This window comes from Athene cunicularia (assembly GCF_003259725.1).
Source record: "Athene cunicularia isolate RWA chromosome 2 unlocalized genomic scaffold, athCun1 chr2_part1, whole genome shotgun sequence".
Taxonomy (NCBI): Eukaryota; Metazoa; Chordata; class Aves; order Strigiformes; family Strigidae; genus Athene; species Athene cunicularia.
Genome location: NW_020799095.1, coordinates 42,542,771 through 42,562,721, shown reverse-complemented (window position 1 = coordinate 42,562,721; position 19,951 = coordinate 42,542,771). Strand labels below are relative to the sequence as shown.

Here is a 19,951-nt window from a genome sequence, read left to right as displayed (position 1 = left end):
ACACAAAGAAAGGTCTTTCCTGTAGGGAAAAAAAAAAAAAAAAAAAAAAAAAAAAAGGTTTGTGTCCACACATCTAAACTCTTCTTGCTGCTCCTCTAAAAGAGTGTTTGCATTTAACTTGTTAATTGGACGGTCCCTGTGATGAGTTGGGCACTGTACTGAGTCTGGAAATCATTTGGGAGAGCACTAAATAGCAAAATAATATCAGAGAGTACACTAACAATTACACAGCACAGACCACCATAAGGCAGTGTTTAATCCTTGTCATGGATCTGCTCAGTTTATTGGTATAAACAAGAACATTAACAGATGCCCTACACTCATACTGCTCAGCCAGAGGGTAAAAATGAGGCAAAATTTAAGCAGATGTCTCCTAATGTTTAGACTCGCTTCAAAGAAATGTGTGGAAATCCAAATTTGGTTCATCCCAATGTACTCCCCCAACCCTTTCCAAATAAGAGCAATGGTGTTTTATAAGTTTTGTATAAACATTTCACTTTTACAAAATCCCCCAGTAAATTATCCACAAAACATTTACAAATTCCTGCATGTTTTACTAAGGTTTAAGTCTACATTCTTTCTACCCAAGCACACATGTTTTCTCTAGACAGATGAAACAAGCCACAGAAATGATGCAAGCAACACCATAAGTTTTTCCTAGGCCATACATGAACACCCATACAAACCTCTTTTCAACAAGTTAACAAAAATTTATCACAGGACATTTTTCCAAAAGAATCGTGTTACAAGAATGTGACTTCATTGAAGAAAATAACAACATACCATCTAAAGCTGTTGAAGTATAGAATTCACTCCCACCCCCCAAACCTTGAAAGCTAGATCAACTTTTAAGAGTTGTAGACTGCTGAGGAAACCAAAATGACTAGTCAAAGACTGTTTCAACGTGCCTAAACCCATATACTTGTAATTGATGACCCAGTATAGCCTGAAACAGTTAAATATTTACATCACAAGTTTTACTGTTTAATTAGAACATGCCCAACAAACAAAAGCTTCCAATGGAAAATATATTTCTACGTAAGAGATGGAAACAATTAATTTATTTAAAGAAGTAAGTGTAGCATAAGCATTTCTATGATGGTCACACTTTCTATTAAGCTCTCTTAGTGATACTTATAAAAAATGGTATCAAACTTCAGATCATTGAAGCTGCCTTACACACACATATACATCAAAAAATTTTCCAGCAGCAAGTGTTCAATGCATATTATGTTCTCCTTTATAGTTTTCTAAAATAAGACTGTTGGATGGATTTTGCAACATCTATGAACATTTCTTGATGCAACTGTAGCTTAAAAAAGAAATTTCCTGGAATAAAACCTCAACTAGAATTACTGTCATATTTTGTAAGATTTAACACAATTAAAACTGTAGATTATTTGTTAGTCATTTTCAGACACTGAAGATTATGGTTGCTCTCTATCCTCTGTTCTTATACCAATGCTGCACCAAGTTACCAACACACATACTGGTGCTTGTCAGGCAATCTTACCTGCGGAGATTCTGATTATACCTTCTGAAGTGAAACAATCACTCCAAGGTGCAACAATCCACTAGCTATAGTGCCTTATCACAGCACAAACTTCAATGACATACACCTATCAATTTAATGTAGAGGAAAGCATTGAACTGAAATTGTATGACCACACAACCCAGGTTCCCAGCTTTCAAAAACTGTAAACTTCACACTTACTGTATTTTAAAAGGATCATATGTTGAACATGAAAAGCCAAGATGGCCACAGCTTCTCATGAAAGTAACTATTGTGAAAAGTAGCTATCAGGTAATTTGCAATAGGCCAGAATTCAGAAAAGTCTATGACCTCAAAAAACTTTCCTTAACTAATTTTCTTTGAATTAACTCAGATGTAGCTTTCTTCCTCTTCAGTGAGCTAAGAATAATTCTCTTTAATTCTCTTAATTTAAGAGAATTAAATATGCCTGGCATGACTACAATGTTACTGAATCCTGCAAGAATGCACATCATTTTGGTGCCAGACTCCATGATACAAATTGGTATTGGTTAAGCCAAAAAATCCCCAGCCACCTTCATTGTTGTTTAGGCAGTAGAGAGCAAGGAACCCTAGGAAAGATTTCTAAAAAGTGTATCACAGTTTCATTGAAATTAAGAAATCAATTACTTCTACAAAAAAAGGTAGTAAACCACAGTAGAATCCAATACAAATGCTATAATACCTTAAAAGTAATTTCAGTTTGTACATAACTATCTTAGTAATTATAAAAGGTTTTAATTTTAACTAAGAAGTATTTTGACTCTTATTAAAGTCATGGTGAATCCTTCTAGGTAATGCCAATGAGAATGCCCAGGATCTCACCTTCTACAAGCCTCACTAGGTTGGATACAACCTCAAGAGCCCGTCTGTGTGAATGGTTCTGGAAGAGCTATATTTATGTCAATCCTAGTGGATGCTGATCCAATCTCTTCTTAAGAGATGTCGGTGACAGATTCACAGTGTCTCCAGGAAGCCTACTGCAGTGCTTCACTACCATTACCATTCAGGCTTTCCCTCACCCCTCTTTGTCCAGCCTGAATCTTTCTTGCTGATATTATTTGTTATCCTACCTGCCATTGATATGCAGAACAGAATGGGTGTTTTTCTGCAAGAGCCTTTCACATTTTTGAAGAACATGTTCTCCTCGGTCTTCTCTAAACTAAACAATTCAAATTCTTTTGGGCTGTTCTTGAGGGTCAAGTTTATTCTTATCTCCATACTTTGGACACTCTCCAACTAGTCAGTATGTCTGTTGAAGTGGTGTGTCTAAAACTGAAAGCATCTGTGGGTTATCCTCTTGTTTACACATGCCAGTCTAGCTATATCACATTCGTAACAGCAAGACCTTGCTGGCTTACCTTTGTTTCACCATTATTCCTGCCCAAACACTCTGACCTCCCACATATTCCAACCGAATTATGTGACACTCGCACTCCCTCCAACTTCTACTACTATCATGATCATTTTGAATTTGAATTCCATTTCACTCTGTGCTTCATCTGTTCTCATACTTGGGTCACTGGTAAATGTAACTGAAATTGCCACCTACTATATAGGATAAAAACTTCAATCACTATAGTGGGTAATCTCAAAACACACATACTGATTTTCATTTGTAGTAACACAAGCACAGTTTTCAAAATAACCTTGCACAGATCTTGTGGAATTTTAACTTTGACCATGTTCACCTGCAGACTGACATGAGCAACAGCAACAAAAGGTTTTTTACAAAACAACTTACATGGTATCTATTGATCTTCCCTTATCCAGAAAGCTTGTGAGAAAAATTTGACAGCTTTGACAAAACACACTTCATAATTCCAAGGTAATTATTATTATTATATTGGTTTCTTCTAGTATTCATAAAATTTGTCCACTATTTTTCTGGCAAAGTTCAACCAAATGCTACCAATTTTCCAAATTCTTTCCTTTTGCTGCTCAATCTGAGTAAGTAATTCACTGTTTTCTGACTACTGTCATCAACACTCTAAAATGTGTAGAAAAAAGAGATAAAAGTACTTACAGGTTTCCTAAGGAAAAAGAGGGATAGTGCTCCAATTAGGGGCATGTCTCCAATTAGTGGTTCCAGGATAACCCTCATAGTGCCATGTATCTGTGGAAGGGGAGGGAAAAAAGAGACAATGGAAGTTACTTTATTTCAAGTTTTAAATCAAATTTATTCTCTGACAGTGTTCACACTTATAATTCATTAAATTCTTGATTATGGAAGAATTTTATATATATATAGCTTTACATGTCACCCAAACCCAAAAACTTTAATACTAAATAGTTGAGCTTACAAATTCATTACACTCATCTACATGATGCTGTGTCATGTTAGTGGTAATTTTACTAAAAATATCAAGTAGATTATTTATACAGCTCAATGTAAACAAATGTGGCACAAACCAATACAATGGCATCCACAGATACAGGAACTAAAGCAGGTAAATGCTTATAGGTATATCAATACACACACCAAAAAAAAAAGCATACTATTTTTCCTCATTAGAGAGGAAGATCTGTTATCAGAAAGTCAAAGAAAGTTAAGGAAAAATGAGAAACAATATCAGAAGGCAAGGCTACTACTAATAATTGCATCTAACATTGAAATATTGAATGAAACGAAATTTTAGGCTCTTTGGTCCCTTTATGAACCTATATATCACATGAAAATTTCACATCAAGCCAATGATCTCCAAGTTTTCCAGTAGAAAATGTTATATATTTAAAACAGTTCTACATCTGAAAGGAATTTACCCTTACAGCAAAGTTACTGAAATTATTATGCAATATCATTATTATGCAACTGCGAAAAAAATAGCAAGCAACAAAAATACACAATTACTGGTTCTTTCTTGTAAACTATTTCATCAGAAAACAACAATTCAGTGATGACTCTATATCAAAATCAAAACAAGAGTATTGAATTTCACCTGTATACTTTTCACACCAGCTCTGCAGAAGTATCTCTTGATCTCCAAATCAATTTCACAGTTTCCAACAAAACTAAAAGAGAAGGTATACATTTCATTTTTATGGACCAAACTGCAATACACTGTTCTGTTTCGCACTGTCATGACAGTATATTTTTTATCTCAGTCTAAACAGAAAAAAATGCATGTTAAAACATTAACCAAACCCTTAAACATAAATAAACAATAGTACTGAGACATTTCTGTAAACATAGAATTATAAAATGGGTTGGATTGTAAGGGATGTTAAATATCACCTAGTCGCAACCCCCCTGCCATGGGCAGGGACACCTTCCACTAGCCCAGGTTGCTCAAAGCCCCGTCCAACCTGGCCTTGAACACTGCCAGGGAGGGGGCAGGCACAGCTTCTCTGGGCAACCTTGTGCCAGTGTCTCACCACCCTTACAGTGAAGAATGACTTCCTTATAGCTAATCTAAATCTACTCTCTTTCAGTTTAAAACTGTTACCCCTTTTCTTATCTCTACACTCCCTGAAAAAGAGTCCTTCCCCATTTTTCCTGTAGGCTCCCTTTAAGTACTGGAAGGCCACTACAAGGTCTCCCCAGTGACTTCTCTTCTCCATGCTGAACAACTCAACCTGTCCTCATAGGGAAGGTGTTCCAGCCCCCTGATCATCTTCGTGTTCTCCTCTGGACTGGCTCCATCATTTGCATGTCCTTCTTATGTTGGGGATCACAGCACTGAACACAGTACTCCAGGTTAGGTCTCACAAGAAGACTGGAATTTGGACTATACAAAAGATAAGACTATGCGGAATCATTTTGGTACAATGACCAGTTTGGAAAACAACAACATAACAGGGGTCTATGTGATAGGAAGGTGACCATGGCTTTCACTGGAAAGAATGCAGTCTGACTGTACTGTTTAAAAATAGGTATATAATTTTTAATACACAATTTAAAACGATGTAATTTCTATTTTTAATATATCTAACTATATATATAGTAGTTATATATAAAAATACACACACACATAATTGCATAACAACATGACACAGAAACAAGGTCAATTAAAACCAGCAACTGAAACCTCAATTTTGGCACTTTGTAGCATCGGAACTATTTGTGTTATGAAGACTGGGAAGCAATATGCTTGTTTGAAAATCCATAACAACATGATGACAAATTGACATAAAAATAGTAACAAACAGCATTTGAGGGTAATAAGTCAACAACTTTTAATCTTACAATAAAGTTAAACAAGGTTCTATGCCCCAAGACATTTGGCTGGGTCCATTAACAGTCAATGTCATAGACGATTCCACTGTAACATAACATGGAACTTGAAGGCTCATTTAGTAAGCAAATTCTATACATTCAGATCATAATATTCCAGAAATATTTATGACCCCTCCAATGCACAGATTATAGAGAGATTAAAATTTAATGAGAACAGTCTTGTAAGAATATAACAACAGCTGCACTGAATGAGGCAAGAAGTGCAGCATACTGTACGTGGTCATTGTAGCCCAGAGAAGGTATCCAGAAGAAAAACAAAGAAAGAATAGGAAAAACATATTTCCCAGATTATAATGATCTGTGATTCTGTACTTTGGACTACCTTAATTATTTTTAGAGTGTCTTTATAAGGTCTTTTGACTATTTTTATGCCCATTATCTGCCAATACCATGGTAGTGAGTTTCTCCATTCAAGTATGCCACATGGAAAAAAAAAAATGTCCATGTGTTTAAATCTGCAACCTAAAACTTTCTTTTTTTGTGTCATAAGAAAGTGAAAAAAACACAGATGTACACTATTAACAAGTATTTCCTCAGTCTCTCAATATTTTTTGGTGCTCTTCACTACAGTTCACATTTAATTTGACAGAGTTTATTTTGTTTTCTGTTGCTCCATAACCTTTCATTTCCCCCAAGTGCTTACCACATTCATGTGCTTTAACAAATGTAATATTTCTATTAATTATTTAGACTTTATCTTAATTTGCTCAAGTAGTTCAAATTTTTCCCTTGCACATCTGTGTCACCAGAAACTAGACTTCTAATTTGTAATAGGAGTTTTGACAATTTTTTAACATAAAGCTCATATTAAGAGAAAGGTAAAAAGCGTTCCCTTCACAAATGTGGTCCTGAAATTGAATCTTTAAATACATTTTCTAGTGACTGCTTTGTGGATTAGCTAGTCAAGCTGCTTATAAGAGTAAAGTTCTTAACTGGGTCCTGAGCAATGTGTAGGATCTTTTTCAAAAGGTTCTGAAAAACGCTCCAAAGCAGTGGTTATAATGCACTCAATATCCTTGCAGAAACAATAAAAACTAGACAAAAAGTCACTCCTTTTGCAATTAAACTTAAAAGCAAAACAAAAAAACCCCTCATGGAATATGCAAAACATGCTGAAGAACTGTTTTGGAGACACACTGGAACTACTTAAATGTACTGTATGGAAGGTCCAAAGCAAATGCATATACTCCATCACAAACAACTGACAATAGAGAGGGCTAAAGGAAGCCATAATGGTGAAACAGCAGGATAAAAGGAGATTATTAAAAGAATTAATGTACTTTGAAAACACTAAAAACAAATAAAATCATTCCTTCCCTCCCCTCGTCATACACCCAGTGTAAGGGTTGGCCTCATACAGCTATTCTTATGAATGCTTAGAAAGACTGTTTTCCTTCTCAACTGTATTTAGGGAATGGAGAGTTTATAGAAAGCTCCTAACTTAAAATGTTTTAAAATTAGAATGAAATAATTCAATTGGAGATTAAAATCTACAAGGATAAATACTCCAAAGGACAGACTTTTCTCCAGAAGTAAGGTGGTTCTTTCTAATTTTGCAAAACTGAACTAAAGTTGATTACCTAAGAAATAGTTTATGGTTGATAACTGTACATGACTGTATCTAAAGAGGCCAAGAACATTTATTACAGACTCTTATTCTTCCTTCCTGTTACTATTGAAATAATTTCAGTGATTAGAGAACATTAAAAAAAAACCAAAAACCCTAACCAAATCCAACAGTAACAATTGGTACTAGGGTGTCATCTGTCTTAAACTTGCATAAGTAAAAGCCTTTGAAAAAGAGCCCTTTCCCAATAAGAAGGTGTCAAGGCCAAGTCTTAAATATGAAACAGGTCTTCCTTTGATGGTGGTTTTGTCTAGGCCTTAATTACTAGAAGCTATGATAGTCACTCCATAGCTCTCTCGTTTCAATTTTCCTGAAAACCTATGCCACTAGCAGTAGGGACAGACTGTTAGGGCAAACAGGCACCTGACTCAGCACTATTAGTGTTATTTAAATCATTTCAAGGAATTTATTTCAGCCTTACAGGCTGGATTCAGCTCCAGCTGTTATCACTTCTCTAACTAGGTTGCAATGTAATACAATGAGACATATGGGCTAAAGATTTCCTTCAGGTCTAGGTAACAGGACATTATTAATGAAATTTTTGTACAAATCTATTGTCCTTTGTATGTTTATCTGTCCCAATCTACTTCATGATGATGAGCAGGAGAGAAAAAAAAAAAGGAAAAAACCAGAAACACTAGATCTACTCTCTCCTCCTGTGGGAATAATTCTTCTTTAAAAGAGAAAAGTGGCCTTGGGAGACTTGGCCCCTTAAATGTCTCAAAAATAGCTCCTCAAAACCAGTTTCTTGGTACTGTGTCCATAGTGGTCAGACAAGTCTCCTTTTCTGAGGGCTTAAGTGTGAAAAGCTGAGGCGGTTCTCACACCTTCTATTAAAAGTGCCAACAAAGAGAAAACTGAAGGAAATTTCTCCATTAGAGCTAAAAGCACCCATCCAGCAAAACAAGCTCTCAAGAGACAATCTTTCTGTATATTGTCCAGCAACACCAATCCCTGATTTGGATAGCTGCATTTTTCCTACAGAAATGATTCAATTCAATTCAATTAAGATTGGGCTCAGCTCACAGACATAGCCCCCACCCCCTTCTGAAACCCACAAAAGTATGCAACAGCATCTCATCACTCTGCAGCCCAAGCTCTAACAAAGAGGCACAGTCTTCAACAAAGTTGAGATTTATGTAAATAATTCAAAATTAGTAATAACCAAGTTCAAACTTTGTAAGTGAATCTGAAAAAGTGCTGAAAGGCCTGATTACCCTTCTGGTTACTGCCAGGGAAGCAGCAAGAAACACAGAAGGCTGCTCTTTGCTGGATTGTCAGTGACTGACAAATCTGGCCTTTCCACAACCTACAAAAAGGTTAAAGTAGTCACTGTAACACACATCTATGATGCTCAAATACAAAAACATTGCTGGGTTTACTGACTGAACTTTAAAAAAACCTTGCTAACTGCAGACTGTGTTGACAAAGACTTTGGCAAATGTTAGGTAGGTCTATTTATAAACCTATATAAAAGGGGTCATGATGAAAGGGCAAAGAAACCTGAAGCAGTGGAGTACAGTTGCTCTAGCATTATATAATGCCAGATTTACTTCAGTTAGTGGTATGAACACAAGTACTTCGGGAACTATCATTCTGCTTTCCCAATATTGTGTTTATATAAAAAAAAATAAAATTAAAATCTAAGTAACCGAGAAAAACTAAAAAACCCAAACAACTTATATTTTAAATTTCAGACTAGACTAAATTTCATGGCAAAGTTTTAATACCTTAGAAAAAAAATCCAAAGATAGTGCTTTAGCTTTAGAAAGTATTTTTTTATTAACCCACATTAATGATGCAGTCATACTGAGCTGATATACTATTTCCCTCAGATAAATGCTATTTACAGCATACAGTTCCTTCCTCCATTCATGTACAATTAGAACTAACTACATTTGCGTAATGAAGCAATTCCTCTCCTTTCAGGCTAACATAACTGACAAATCAAACAAAGCACACATTATGAAGCATGGGCATCATTGTAACATGACACTAAACTTTACCTGATTTGAAGATCCAAAATGATCTGCCTTTTGTCCACATTTTCAGTGTACACTTTTACACCGTTTATCCGCAGAGGCTGAAAAGATGAAACAAGTAAAAGTTAGATCCTTCTACTGAACTGTATCATATTAAACTCTTAATTTTGAAATAAAGATGAATATATGTACATTCATGCCTAAAGTTAATAATTTACTATGAGCATCATTAAAAGGTATGAAACAAACCTATAATTTTAGCTCAAAAAGTTATTTTGAGAGTACAAATTACCCTGCTAGGATCCAATCAACCACAGCCTTTCTGGCAATTACCCTGGATTTAGACCACTAGATTTCAAGGTTTACAAAAGACGGAATATCAAGCTTTCCCTCTCCCCGCAACAAACATCTCATTTCTCTGTACTAGTATATGCCTAACACTCCCAGAACAAAGCATTCTTTTCTGTGCAACTAAACAACAAGCTAAATTTAATTCACAAAAATGTAGCTGCCTTAAATGGAATTTAGTTGGAATGGATGGAAAATAATCCATAATCCCCACAAAAGTTGTGTCAGCCACCCTACTTGCTCTCTCTCTCTCTCTAAACCACTGTGCTCATGCTCTCCCTCCATCTCTCTCATACAGAAACACATATCAATCAAATATCCCCAAGACTCAGAAGTTCATCAAATACTAGGTGGGAGAGGATGACCGATGACTTTTCTTAGCACCAGCTCCTGTCACATTTTGAGTTTTTCCTTTCTGGAAAACTGCCATATTTCTATTTATACCTTTTTAGTAATTTAAAAAAAATGGAAATCTCACTGCTTTCAGATTCCCACTGTGTTTAGGGCTGTGCAGCTCACAGGACGCAACTCAGTCAAGGCTGCAGTATAAAGGAAGAATACCTGTTTCTCATGTCTGAGATAACTCAGTTCAGCTGCAGAAGCATACAGATGTGTGGAAGCTAATTTAGACCCTACTTAAAATTAGTATGCCGTAAAAGGAATGCTATTCTACTGTCTGCAGTACAGGTGTATCTAGGGCAGGAAAGAGCCTCTGCGTAAAAGGATTTACAACTTTAAAAACAAACAAAAACACACCACACAAAAGGTGTAGTAAAGTATAATGAACTGTAATATACATTAGAGTTAAAAACAGAAAAATAATTCCCTTCCATCACAGCTGAAACCTAACTTCAGTTTTCCTAACATTGAGGGAAAAAAAAAATAAAAAAATTCCCATTTATGACAAGCAAGAGGAACAGAAAAGACAATCTTGGGAAAAAGCTGTTAAGCTACATCTCCACAGAAGTAAAGTCCTGGTTAATTCAGGCAAGAGTAAGTAGTGATGAATTTATTGCAAATGTAAGTAAATTATTCTTAGCTTAGGCTGGTCAAACAGGCTCTTCTACAGGCATATAGGAGCTATATATTATAACCTCTTCTGTCTTGGGACTGAACATAAACATCTATCCGCTTCTTGACACTTTGTTATGTGCAGTCCTTGGAAGCTGAGCCAGCAGCCTTGTCATTGAACTCCATACATAACATGATTTAAAGTTCATCTGTTACAAGAAGGGTAATTGCACTTGGATCATCTGGCAAGAAAAGATAATGGTCCCTGCTCACTTGAGGTAAAGCATTACACTAACAGTATTAAAATCATGTCTTTATAAGCTCTTCACATGACTAGGGGTTACTATACTTTGAGTCTTCTCCCATTTGTCAGGCAAATTTCTGAAGCAGAGAACCGGGGGTGGGGTGGGGGGAAGAAGCAGCCTCTACTGAAAAAGCCACACACATTTTTATTTTAATGTTACAATAAAAACCAGAATCAGGGTTACCACAAAGGGTCACTGAGAAATATTTTTGCATAGATTTAAACAGGCTACACGAAAATGGTATGTAAGACAGAGCCTTTTAGAAAAGAAACTGACCTGATGACCAATATCAATCTTTGTAAAACTGAAGGTACTGAGATGGTTGTTTGCTCCTCTTACTGCTGGTTCTATGGTCTCCCGGAATAGTTTCTCAATAAACTGGCAAATAAAAGGCCACATCTGTTTTACAGTCTAAGGAGAAAAAAAAAATATCTACATGGAACACAACTTCAAACATAAATAAAAAATATTCTTTGAGGTATATGTAAGAAATTTTGTACAAAGTTTCAAACATACAAGTTTTCTATATAGTTCATTACACATGTAAGAACTGGTTCCTTTTTATATACAGGAAAGCTTTCTGGAATTCTTAGTTTGTATGTTGTACACATTTGCCAAATCTGAAGCACTGCAGGAGGAGAAAAACAATACTAAGAATTTTCTTCTTATCTCACAAATGCATATCTATTCAGCACTGACTCTGAATGTTGGGGAGAAGGGTGAAGAGGGTTAAGTTTATCTGCATGTCAAGAGAGGAATAAGAAAAAATGGGTCAAGCGCACAAATTTTATTAACCATAAAAATTACAGTCTCTTACTGTCATATCTGAAAACTCTATATTGTTTGTTTTTTCCTCATTATTTTCTAATTAACTCATGTTCTATGCTCTTTGAATGAAAGATATTAAAAAAAAAAAAAAAAAAGCTACATAAATCTATTAGATTATCACACACAAATCAAAACTGCAAAATTGATTTATTTTTAGATTGTAGGCCAGGAACCTACAGTAACTGGAAAGCATCCCAGACAACTAGAACATAAAAGGCTGTGTTTACAGCTTCTAAGAGTTCCACACAATTATAGCTGTCATTATTTTAATGCCACTTAAAGTCATTCTCCAAAACATACAATTTCAAGACCATGAAAATAGATTTAATCTTTCTCGTGACTAACTGGATCAACGACCAGAAGCTTCCAGTGTATAAAGAACAGAGAAAGTTAAAACTACTATGTTTTCAGATTCTTGCCTCAGTGTTTTCTTAGTCTCAGATTTCCCTTCTCCCCCTTCCCATTTGGAAGCGATGCTAATGACTACCCTTACCTTGTTGAGCCATTCTGCCCTCTCTGTGTCTGGAAAATGGACCTAAAAAAAGAAACCACCAAACAAAAAAATTAATACAAAAACAAAACACTTTCTAGTTAATCAAGTCCAGTCATTTATAATACAGGAAAGCTTAGGGATCTCCCTATGAGCAATGTATACAGTGAACAACATTGAGCAGTTAACATTCTTCACAAGAACATCAGAATTCAAGAAGATAAAATACAAATTCATTTCTCAACTACATAGATACAAGCCCAAGCATATATTTAATAGTGGCATCTGGAATTAAAGTATTGCTTTAACACTATAAATGAATTACAAAAGAAAAAGCATAGCTGACACAGTTAGTGTCAACCAAATTTACCTCCTATGTTTCAGGGGTTTTTAACATGACACACATGACTGTCAAAGTTCTGACTGCACTTCTACTACTTCCTTTCACTCATGCCAGATCATTTTCAATATCAAAAATCATGGCTAGAAATATTTAATCAGTAAAGCTGAAGCTCAAGAACGCAGATTTCAATCTGGCTAAAGCTCTTTAAAAGGCATTTTTAGTGACTTCTTAACTGCAGAAATCACTATGAGACAGAAGTATGATGGAATATACATAAGATAGAAAGTGCCCGTTCACAACAGGAAAACACCAATTAAATGCTGGAAGAACAGAAACAATTTTCCAGACACATGAGGAGAGCATATTTAGTACGTAAAAAGAGAAAAACCTGAAGCAGTTCAGTAGAAACAGAGTTAACAAGCATTTCTTTAGAAACGAACAGCTTCTACAGCGAAATGCAGATCACACCTCTGAAACACAAAGAGCCTTTGAACACACTAAAAAACTGTGACCTACATATACTGACTTTCATGAAGCAATGTCTCAGCTGAATTGCCAAGTCTTAAATCTCTTCATAGCACAACAGATTGTACCCCTGGTTTTAACATCAGTGCCTAGTAGTTATTTTTATTATGCATATATCCCAAATGTGAACAGTTATATACATACTTTTAAAACTGCATTTTCTACAAGTTGGATTTGAAAGCAAGCCCCATTAATACCTTCTTTACTTTGTTTTTATTAAATTCATGCATTAACAATCAGCACTGACATATTCTTGAATATACTCAAGTTACCTTCAGAGCAGCCCTTAGTTTCATCTAAGCATCCATGTTTTAGCTATGCTGAAGGGTTGGCCCTACACCATAATCAATACAGTCAGTTACTTCTCTGTTCTGTTTCCTTCTCTGTATTCCCATGTCCATAACTAAGGTAAGCTGTATATTTCTACAGATTCTTAAATAATTACAAATACTGCTGTCTTTCACAAAGGAAAAGTTCTTGGCATCTTTTTCAAATTATTTTTCAAGTGTATCACATATCTATCAAAACCATTACAAGTGGCTCAAGAATGACCGATTATCTGCTTGACTATAACAAAAACACTCAATAGGATTTATTTTACCTAGTGAGTTCAAAGAATAGAGTTAATAATAACATATAGGGATGCTTCGGAACAATATTATGTTTCATCTATACAGAATTAATTTCCTAGAAAATTGTGGTGGGTAGAATGTCATGTCTGTATTTGGAGGATTGAGGGGGGAGGGGGGTGTCTTTCTTTAAAACAAACAAAAAAAATGAATTCTTTTGCATTTGCAACAGAAGCATTTAATGCATGTACATGAATTCATAGCTGAACAGAGCTTACACTCAATTTTTGTCTTGCAGGCTTCACAAGTTGCTTCCAGTGGTCAAAAAGTTAAAGTAACAAATAGAACAAATACTATGCTAACCCTCATGCTAATAAGTAACATTTTGATCTCTCTCCTCAAATATTTGCCTTCTGAATCTGCAGACAGAACGTGTGCTAATTCTCAATTACTTATCTCTTAAGCATGATGCTAGATCAATGTGAGTATTTCATTCTGGTTTGCTTAGGAGAGTCATCAGTGACGTTCACAGGGTGGGAACTCACAAGGTGTTCCACACAGGGGAGAACATGAACTACAGCTGTTATAAAGAACAGCAACAAAGTAAATTATAAAGGAACAACAAATTAAACACACAGATGAGGAAAGCAAAATAAAATTCATGGGAATACCAAAACCAAACCTGTCTGCTGTGAATAATGCAAGATATTAACAGAATTGTAATGTTCACAATTGTACAAATCTTTTTTACAATTGTACATCTTTTGTACAAGTATCCAGCTGACATCAACAGGAGAACCATGTGGACTGATCAAGATCTCCTATCCAACATACAACCTCAGCTCAGATGAAATTTGTCTTCCTCCGTAGAGCAATCCAACTTCCCAGATTTAGGGTATAAACTCCCCAGGGCGTAGGCCACATTCCCTGTGCTATGCACACAGCTGACATTCAATACATCTGACTGTAACATCTCTCTCTTGCACCTGTCAAGAACCCTTTACATCCACTGTGAATTATGCAGAATCATTTGAGATAGGTTGGGAAACAAGCAAGAAGCCACATACACTAATATCTAGCCATAAACACTAATGTATTAGTTTTGAATTTTATCCACTGTACAGTGCTTCACAGGATACGGTTCTTAATTTTTCCACAGATTTAATAATTACTTGTCCTTTAGTGTGCCACACCTATCACGCTCCTAACATTTGAGTTAGTACTAAACCAACTCCTTAATTACATAAGCCTAGTTTACTTTACATTGCACATGCTAATAGGCAACAAATAATATAATCAATTCCACCTTCCATTCCTGATTCTCATCCCTTTTTCATCCTTGCTTTTCTACGCACTACACTTTTAATATAGTGCAGTTGCATTCAGTGTCTATTCTGACACCCAAACCAGAAAGTATACAATCTTTCATCTTCAAGACTGAAATTTTTAATCCTGTCAACCTTGAATCAAAAGTTTAGCTTTATTTACTCTTTAGGTGTTCCACAACTAAGGAAGCTGAAAATAAGGCATAAACATTTATCAGTCTACCAATTCCATACATTTTCAGCCTGCTATATGAGTCTGCAATATTAATGACAAAATTGTATTTTGCTTTAAGAGTTTTAGATATCAAACACAATCTTACGCAAAGGCAACTGGGGAAAGCGTGAAGGATGGAAGTTGGTACTCTGGATCAGTCAGGATTGACACAAGAGCACAGAGGCAACTGCACAAACATTTTATGGTCAGAAACAAGCAGGAATCAGACTAACTGATGTGCAAAATCTGATAATTCCTGTATAAAACCTAATAGACAAGCGAGACAGAAGTCAAGATTTCAGCAAAGACAGTCAAAATCTACAAGCACTTTCCACTTGGTTTCTGTTGTTAAATTGCTCATGCAGATTTGGTAATTACTTTCTCATCTCAACCACTTGTTGTTGCTAGTTATTATTCAAAGGGAAGTGTAACTAGAGAGAACTGTTGCAAGAAATACCCTAATGACCATGTTCAACACCAAAACTATTTTAATATTACATGTTCCAGGAATGTTCTGACATTAACAGTCATATTGAAAAATACTTGGAAGTGCTCAAAATGTGCATTTCTGCACATTAAAAATATATGATTTAGCTTTCTCAGACAACTGCTCATGCTCAGGCCTAAACAACTCTCATGCTTATTTCCTATTTCTGATGTGCTCATATCCTACACTGTCAAAAACTCAATTCAGGACACATTATTTTTTGTAACAATCAATAAAATACCAGAAAGAGCCCAAGGAATGCAGTTCCTTCTTCTGTTCTGGAGGACAATAAACCAAAACTGGGACAAAAGAAAACCACTAACAAGCTCCTATTTCCATAATAATAGCAGAAACATTTTTTACCCTCAATTATTTTATTATTCAAACTCTCCATATTGGCTAAATTAATTAAGTTTTCTGCTCAGATGATCATTTGTATCTTTCTAAGGAAACAGTGCTAGACAAAGAGTAATACCCATTAAACACAAACCCCATAAACTATAAGGATTGGTTAGAAATTTTGAAAAGTCAAAGAGTAAGCAGCAAATTATATCAAGTGAGTTTCATTCTGCAATTAATAACAAGATTGCTGCCTTAAATATAATTCTTCATTCACATAAGGGAGGTTTCACATATTGACATAAATGTCACCAGAAGCAAGCAATGACAAGAAAATCAGAAAGAATGAAACTACAACACCCTTCTGACAGTAATGGTGAATTGCTCTCACCACAACTTACAGGTATTAATTTACTTCAAAATATAAATTGTACAGTAGTTATTGTTATTCACTTATCCACTCACTGTAAAACACTCCTTTTAAAAATTACCTTTGTAGCCTTCTTCATCCTTAACTTTTATTAATTTAACTTCTTAATTTTAACATAACTTCTATATTTATTTAACTTGTATTTAATGATTAATACATAGGTTTTAAGTATTATTTACATGAACTGAAACAATAAAAATGGCACCTACATTAAAAGTATAAAACTACTGGTATCGACCAGAATATTCCCTGAAGTGAAAACGTTTTTGTTACAAATCAGTCACTTTCTCATGAATTATGTATTACAAAAAAAAAAAAAAAAAAAAAAAAAAAAGGAAGCAAGAAAAGCAGTTTAGATTAAAAAAAAATAAAAATCAAACCAACAAACAAAAAACCCAAACCAAACAAACCCCCTACACCACTGTATATTATTGGCTTTTTTTCCCCTTCTATTCACACACACACACTATAGGTAAGAATTCAATTTTAGACTACTTTAAAAATAATGTGTTGTAATAACTATGTTTAACAGATACTCATCTGAGCCAGCATTACTTAGCTTATGTCTAATTCCTTCCATTTGCACTGTTTAATTACTTGTTGCTCCAGATGAAAATGTTAAACTATACAAGTAACTTTTTAATTAATTAATTACAAGGTCACACAATATAACCAAGTTTCTTGATACAGTTACAATGTAACTAATTTCCAGTTATTTCACAACTATCTCTTACATTAGATGTCAATCCCTTCTGCTTACTCTGGAAAGCTAAAATTACATACAAAATTCCTTCTCTCTATCAAAAGCACATTTGTCCATCTTAAATATAAAATTATAAAAGGGTTTCACAGATAGTCTTCTTAGTCTCTTCATGCATCATTAGTGGAGAGGGAGAGCATCCCACAGAAGGAAATTCAGAACAGAAGCCCAATTTAAGTGCTCTAAATCACCTTCTGAACACACAGCATAAACAGTTATTTAACCACTAAGCCTAAAGCTAGGTGGTGTGGCAAAAAAGAAACACACTAAAATTAAATTATCCTTTGAAGTATAACTGCCAGATTAATTTTTCTAATTACACTGCAGTTGTAACTCAAAAAGGCCAGCGACATTTAGTAAAAAGTAAGAAGAACACCAGCATGAACAGAATAGTGGTGTATAGTGATATTCAAGCTCAATTTAACTGCTAGTCATTCCACTATTTTCCAGTCGGTAAAGCAGGCTAGCCTAAGGACATTTTAGGTGTAACAGAGATGAGCAGCACTAATGGCTCAATCCCATGTACTTCAGCCAGCAACTCCCTCCCTCCCTCTGTCTCTGGAGAAACAAGGAGCAGCAGTAGGTGAAGTATTTGTTCCTTTCCACAGAGGAATCGATGCACAATCTTTTGCTACTCAACACAACCTGAAGAGGCTTATCCTCAAACACAGACTGGGGGGACAACTGCTCCTTTCTAATGGGAGATAAAGAAGCAGAGGCTGGAAAGGAAAGCAGAGCAGCCAGGCTGTCTCTTGTTACTGCAGTAATCCACCTCCAGGGTTATCCTAATAATTTTCCTAACTTCAATCAATCCCAGAAATACTGTAGCTCCTCTATCTTCTGAATTACAAGGAAAACCAACAAGGAATTACAACTAAATATTTACTGTTGCAGAGCTGCAGGATTCAGTATTCCTGAAAGAGAAGGTTAAATTGTTAATAATGAATGTTCCTCAAAAACGCTGCAATTAACCACAGGCCCTTGATACTAAATCAACAAACAACTGCTATTTCCATTATTTCTTGGTAATCTGATTCTGTTTAGCATGCTTCGGCATGGGTTTTGTGTTTGCAGTCTTAAATACATTAAAATGATTGGCCTTTGCACAGCAAAATTCATATTCAGTATTACAAATGCTGCATGCTTTCAGTACGGGGATTAAGCGAGGATTCTTGAAACCATTTCACTGAGAATCATTAGGGGTATGTTGCATATGTAATATATTTCAGCAGAAACATCTGGAAGATCCAGAAGCAGGCTGAATATGGAAAATCAATTTTGTTGAACATACTAAAAGCCCACTAAAAGGATACTTCACCAAACAGCAGTTACAAGGACCCATGTAAATCAGTATAACTAACCTAAAATTAAAAGCTATATAAAATAAGCAGTACAGGTTTTGATAGTAATTGACCATAAACAAACAAAACAAAAATATCAAACATCAGAACATTAAGGGGAGGGGAAAATATGAAAGAAAAAACAAACACACACGCAGTAAGATATAGAGATAAAGGAGGTGGGGAAAGGGACCTATAGTCATTGCCATGGCTCTCTAATCACTATAAAATTCAAAGTAAAATGGAAATATTGGAAAAAGTGCAAATGTATCTACATGGAAGAAACAGTTTTAATGCCAAGTGAGGTTAAAAATGTATTTATTTATAAACTGGAACATAAGCCATTTAAGTGATAGGACAACACATCAAAAACCAGAATAACCCTCTTTTTTTTTAAAAAAAAAATAAAAAAAAATATGCCTTTTGTGCCAGATTTACACCTATGGGACAAGAGTGGTATTAGAAACACATACTTGGTACCCCACCAAATGTTCCTAAAATACTCTACTAGAACAAACATTGTCATCCTACATGAATGCCACTATCAGTTCAGCAAGTTGTAATAGCTGCCACAACAAATTATAGACAGCTATTCATGTCACATCCTGCTCAGATGAGGGGGACAAGTGACTCAGATTTGCAAATCCCCAATGTAGCAGACAACAAGTCTCCAAGTCCAAGCATTTATTAACTACCCACAATGTACTAATTGAATACACGATAATTGGCAAAGTATATAGCAAGTTGTGGCAAGCAATACAATATGCCTTGCATTTCTTAATGGAAAAAGGAAAAGAGGGAGATAGAGGGAACGGGGAAATACAGATCACCGGTCTGGGTTCCTGCGCTGATCCCGCCGGCGAGGGTTCCAGGAGGCAGATGTCTTTTTTGCTTGCATCCATCTTCTTTGCTGCACTGCACTCTCCAGGGCCCCCCCTTTCTTCCTGCCCCCCTTGATTTATACCCACTTTCCTTGGGTCCATCCCCTAGGTCAACCCACATAGCTACATATCCTGTGTAAGGGGAAGGGTAAGGTGTTTCATGGGATGATGTAATTAGCATGATCATGACAGCCCTCGTTAGCATATCGAGGGGTGTTAACTTTAATATGCATTTCGTGAATAATGAAGCAAAGGTCATTTACCAGAAGATGGCCCTTGAAATTTGCCCAGGTGCCCCAGATCAGGGCCGTCTTGTCTCCACATGTTCCCCCCTGCAGCTGCACCTTGTGTTATTCGAGCAGCCTTATCAGCTTCCATC

General features: G+C 35.6%; 1 protein-coding gene across 1 annotated transcript in view; it reads right to left on the bottom strand.

Moving 5' to 3' along the window:
• The window catches only part of ESYT2 (extended synaptotagmin 2), a 58,602-nt gene extending 41,932 nt beyond the window's left edge, over window positions 1-16,670 (bottom strand). Inside the window, exons 1-6 of the mRNA XM_026843487.1 lie at window positions 16,653-16,670; window positions 12,363-12,404; window positions 11,318-11,452; window positions 9,402-9,478; window positions 4,471-4,543; window positions 3,558-3,647 (exon numbers count right to left, since the gene is read on the bottom strand). Coding sequence (XP_026699288.1) covers window positions 3,558-3,647; window positions 4,471-4,543; window positions 9,402-9,478; window positions 11,318-11,452; window positions 12,363-12,404; window positions 16,653-16,670 — 435 coding nt within the window. The remainder of the gene's footprint in view (window positions 1-3,557; window positions 3,648-4,470; window positions 4,544-9,401; window positions 9,479-11,317; window positions 11,453-12,362; window positions 12,405-16,652) is intronic.
• Window positions 16,671-19,951: the final 3,281 nt, after the last annotated feature.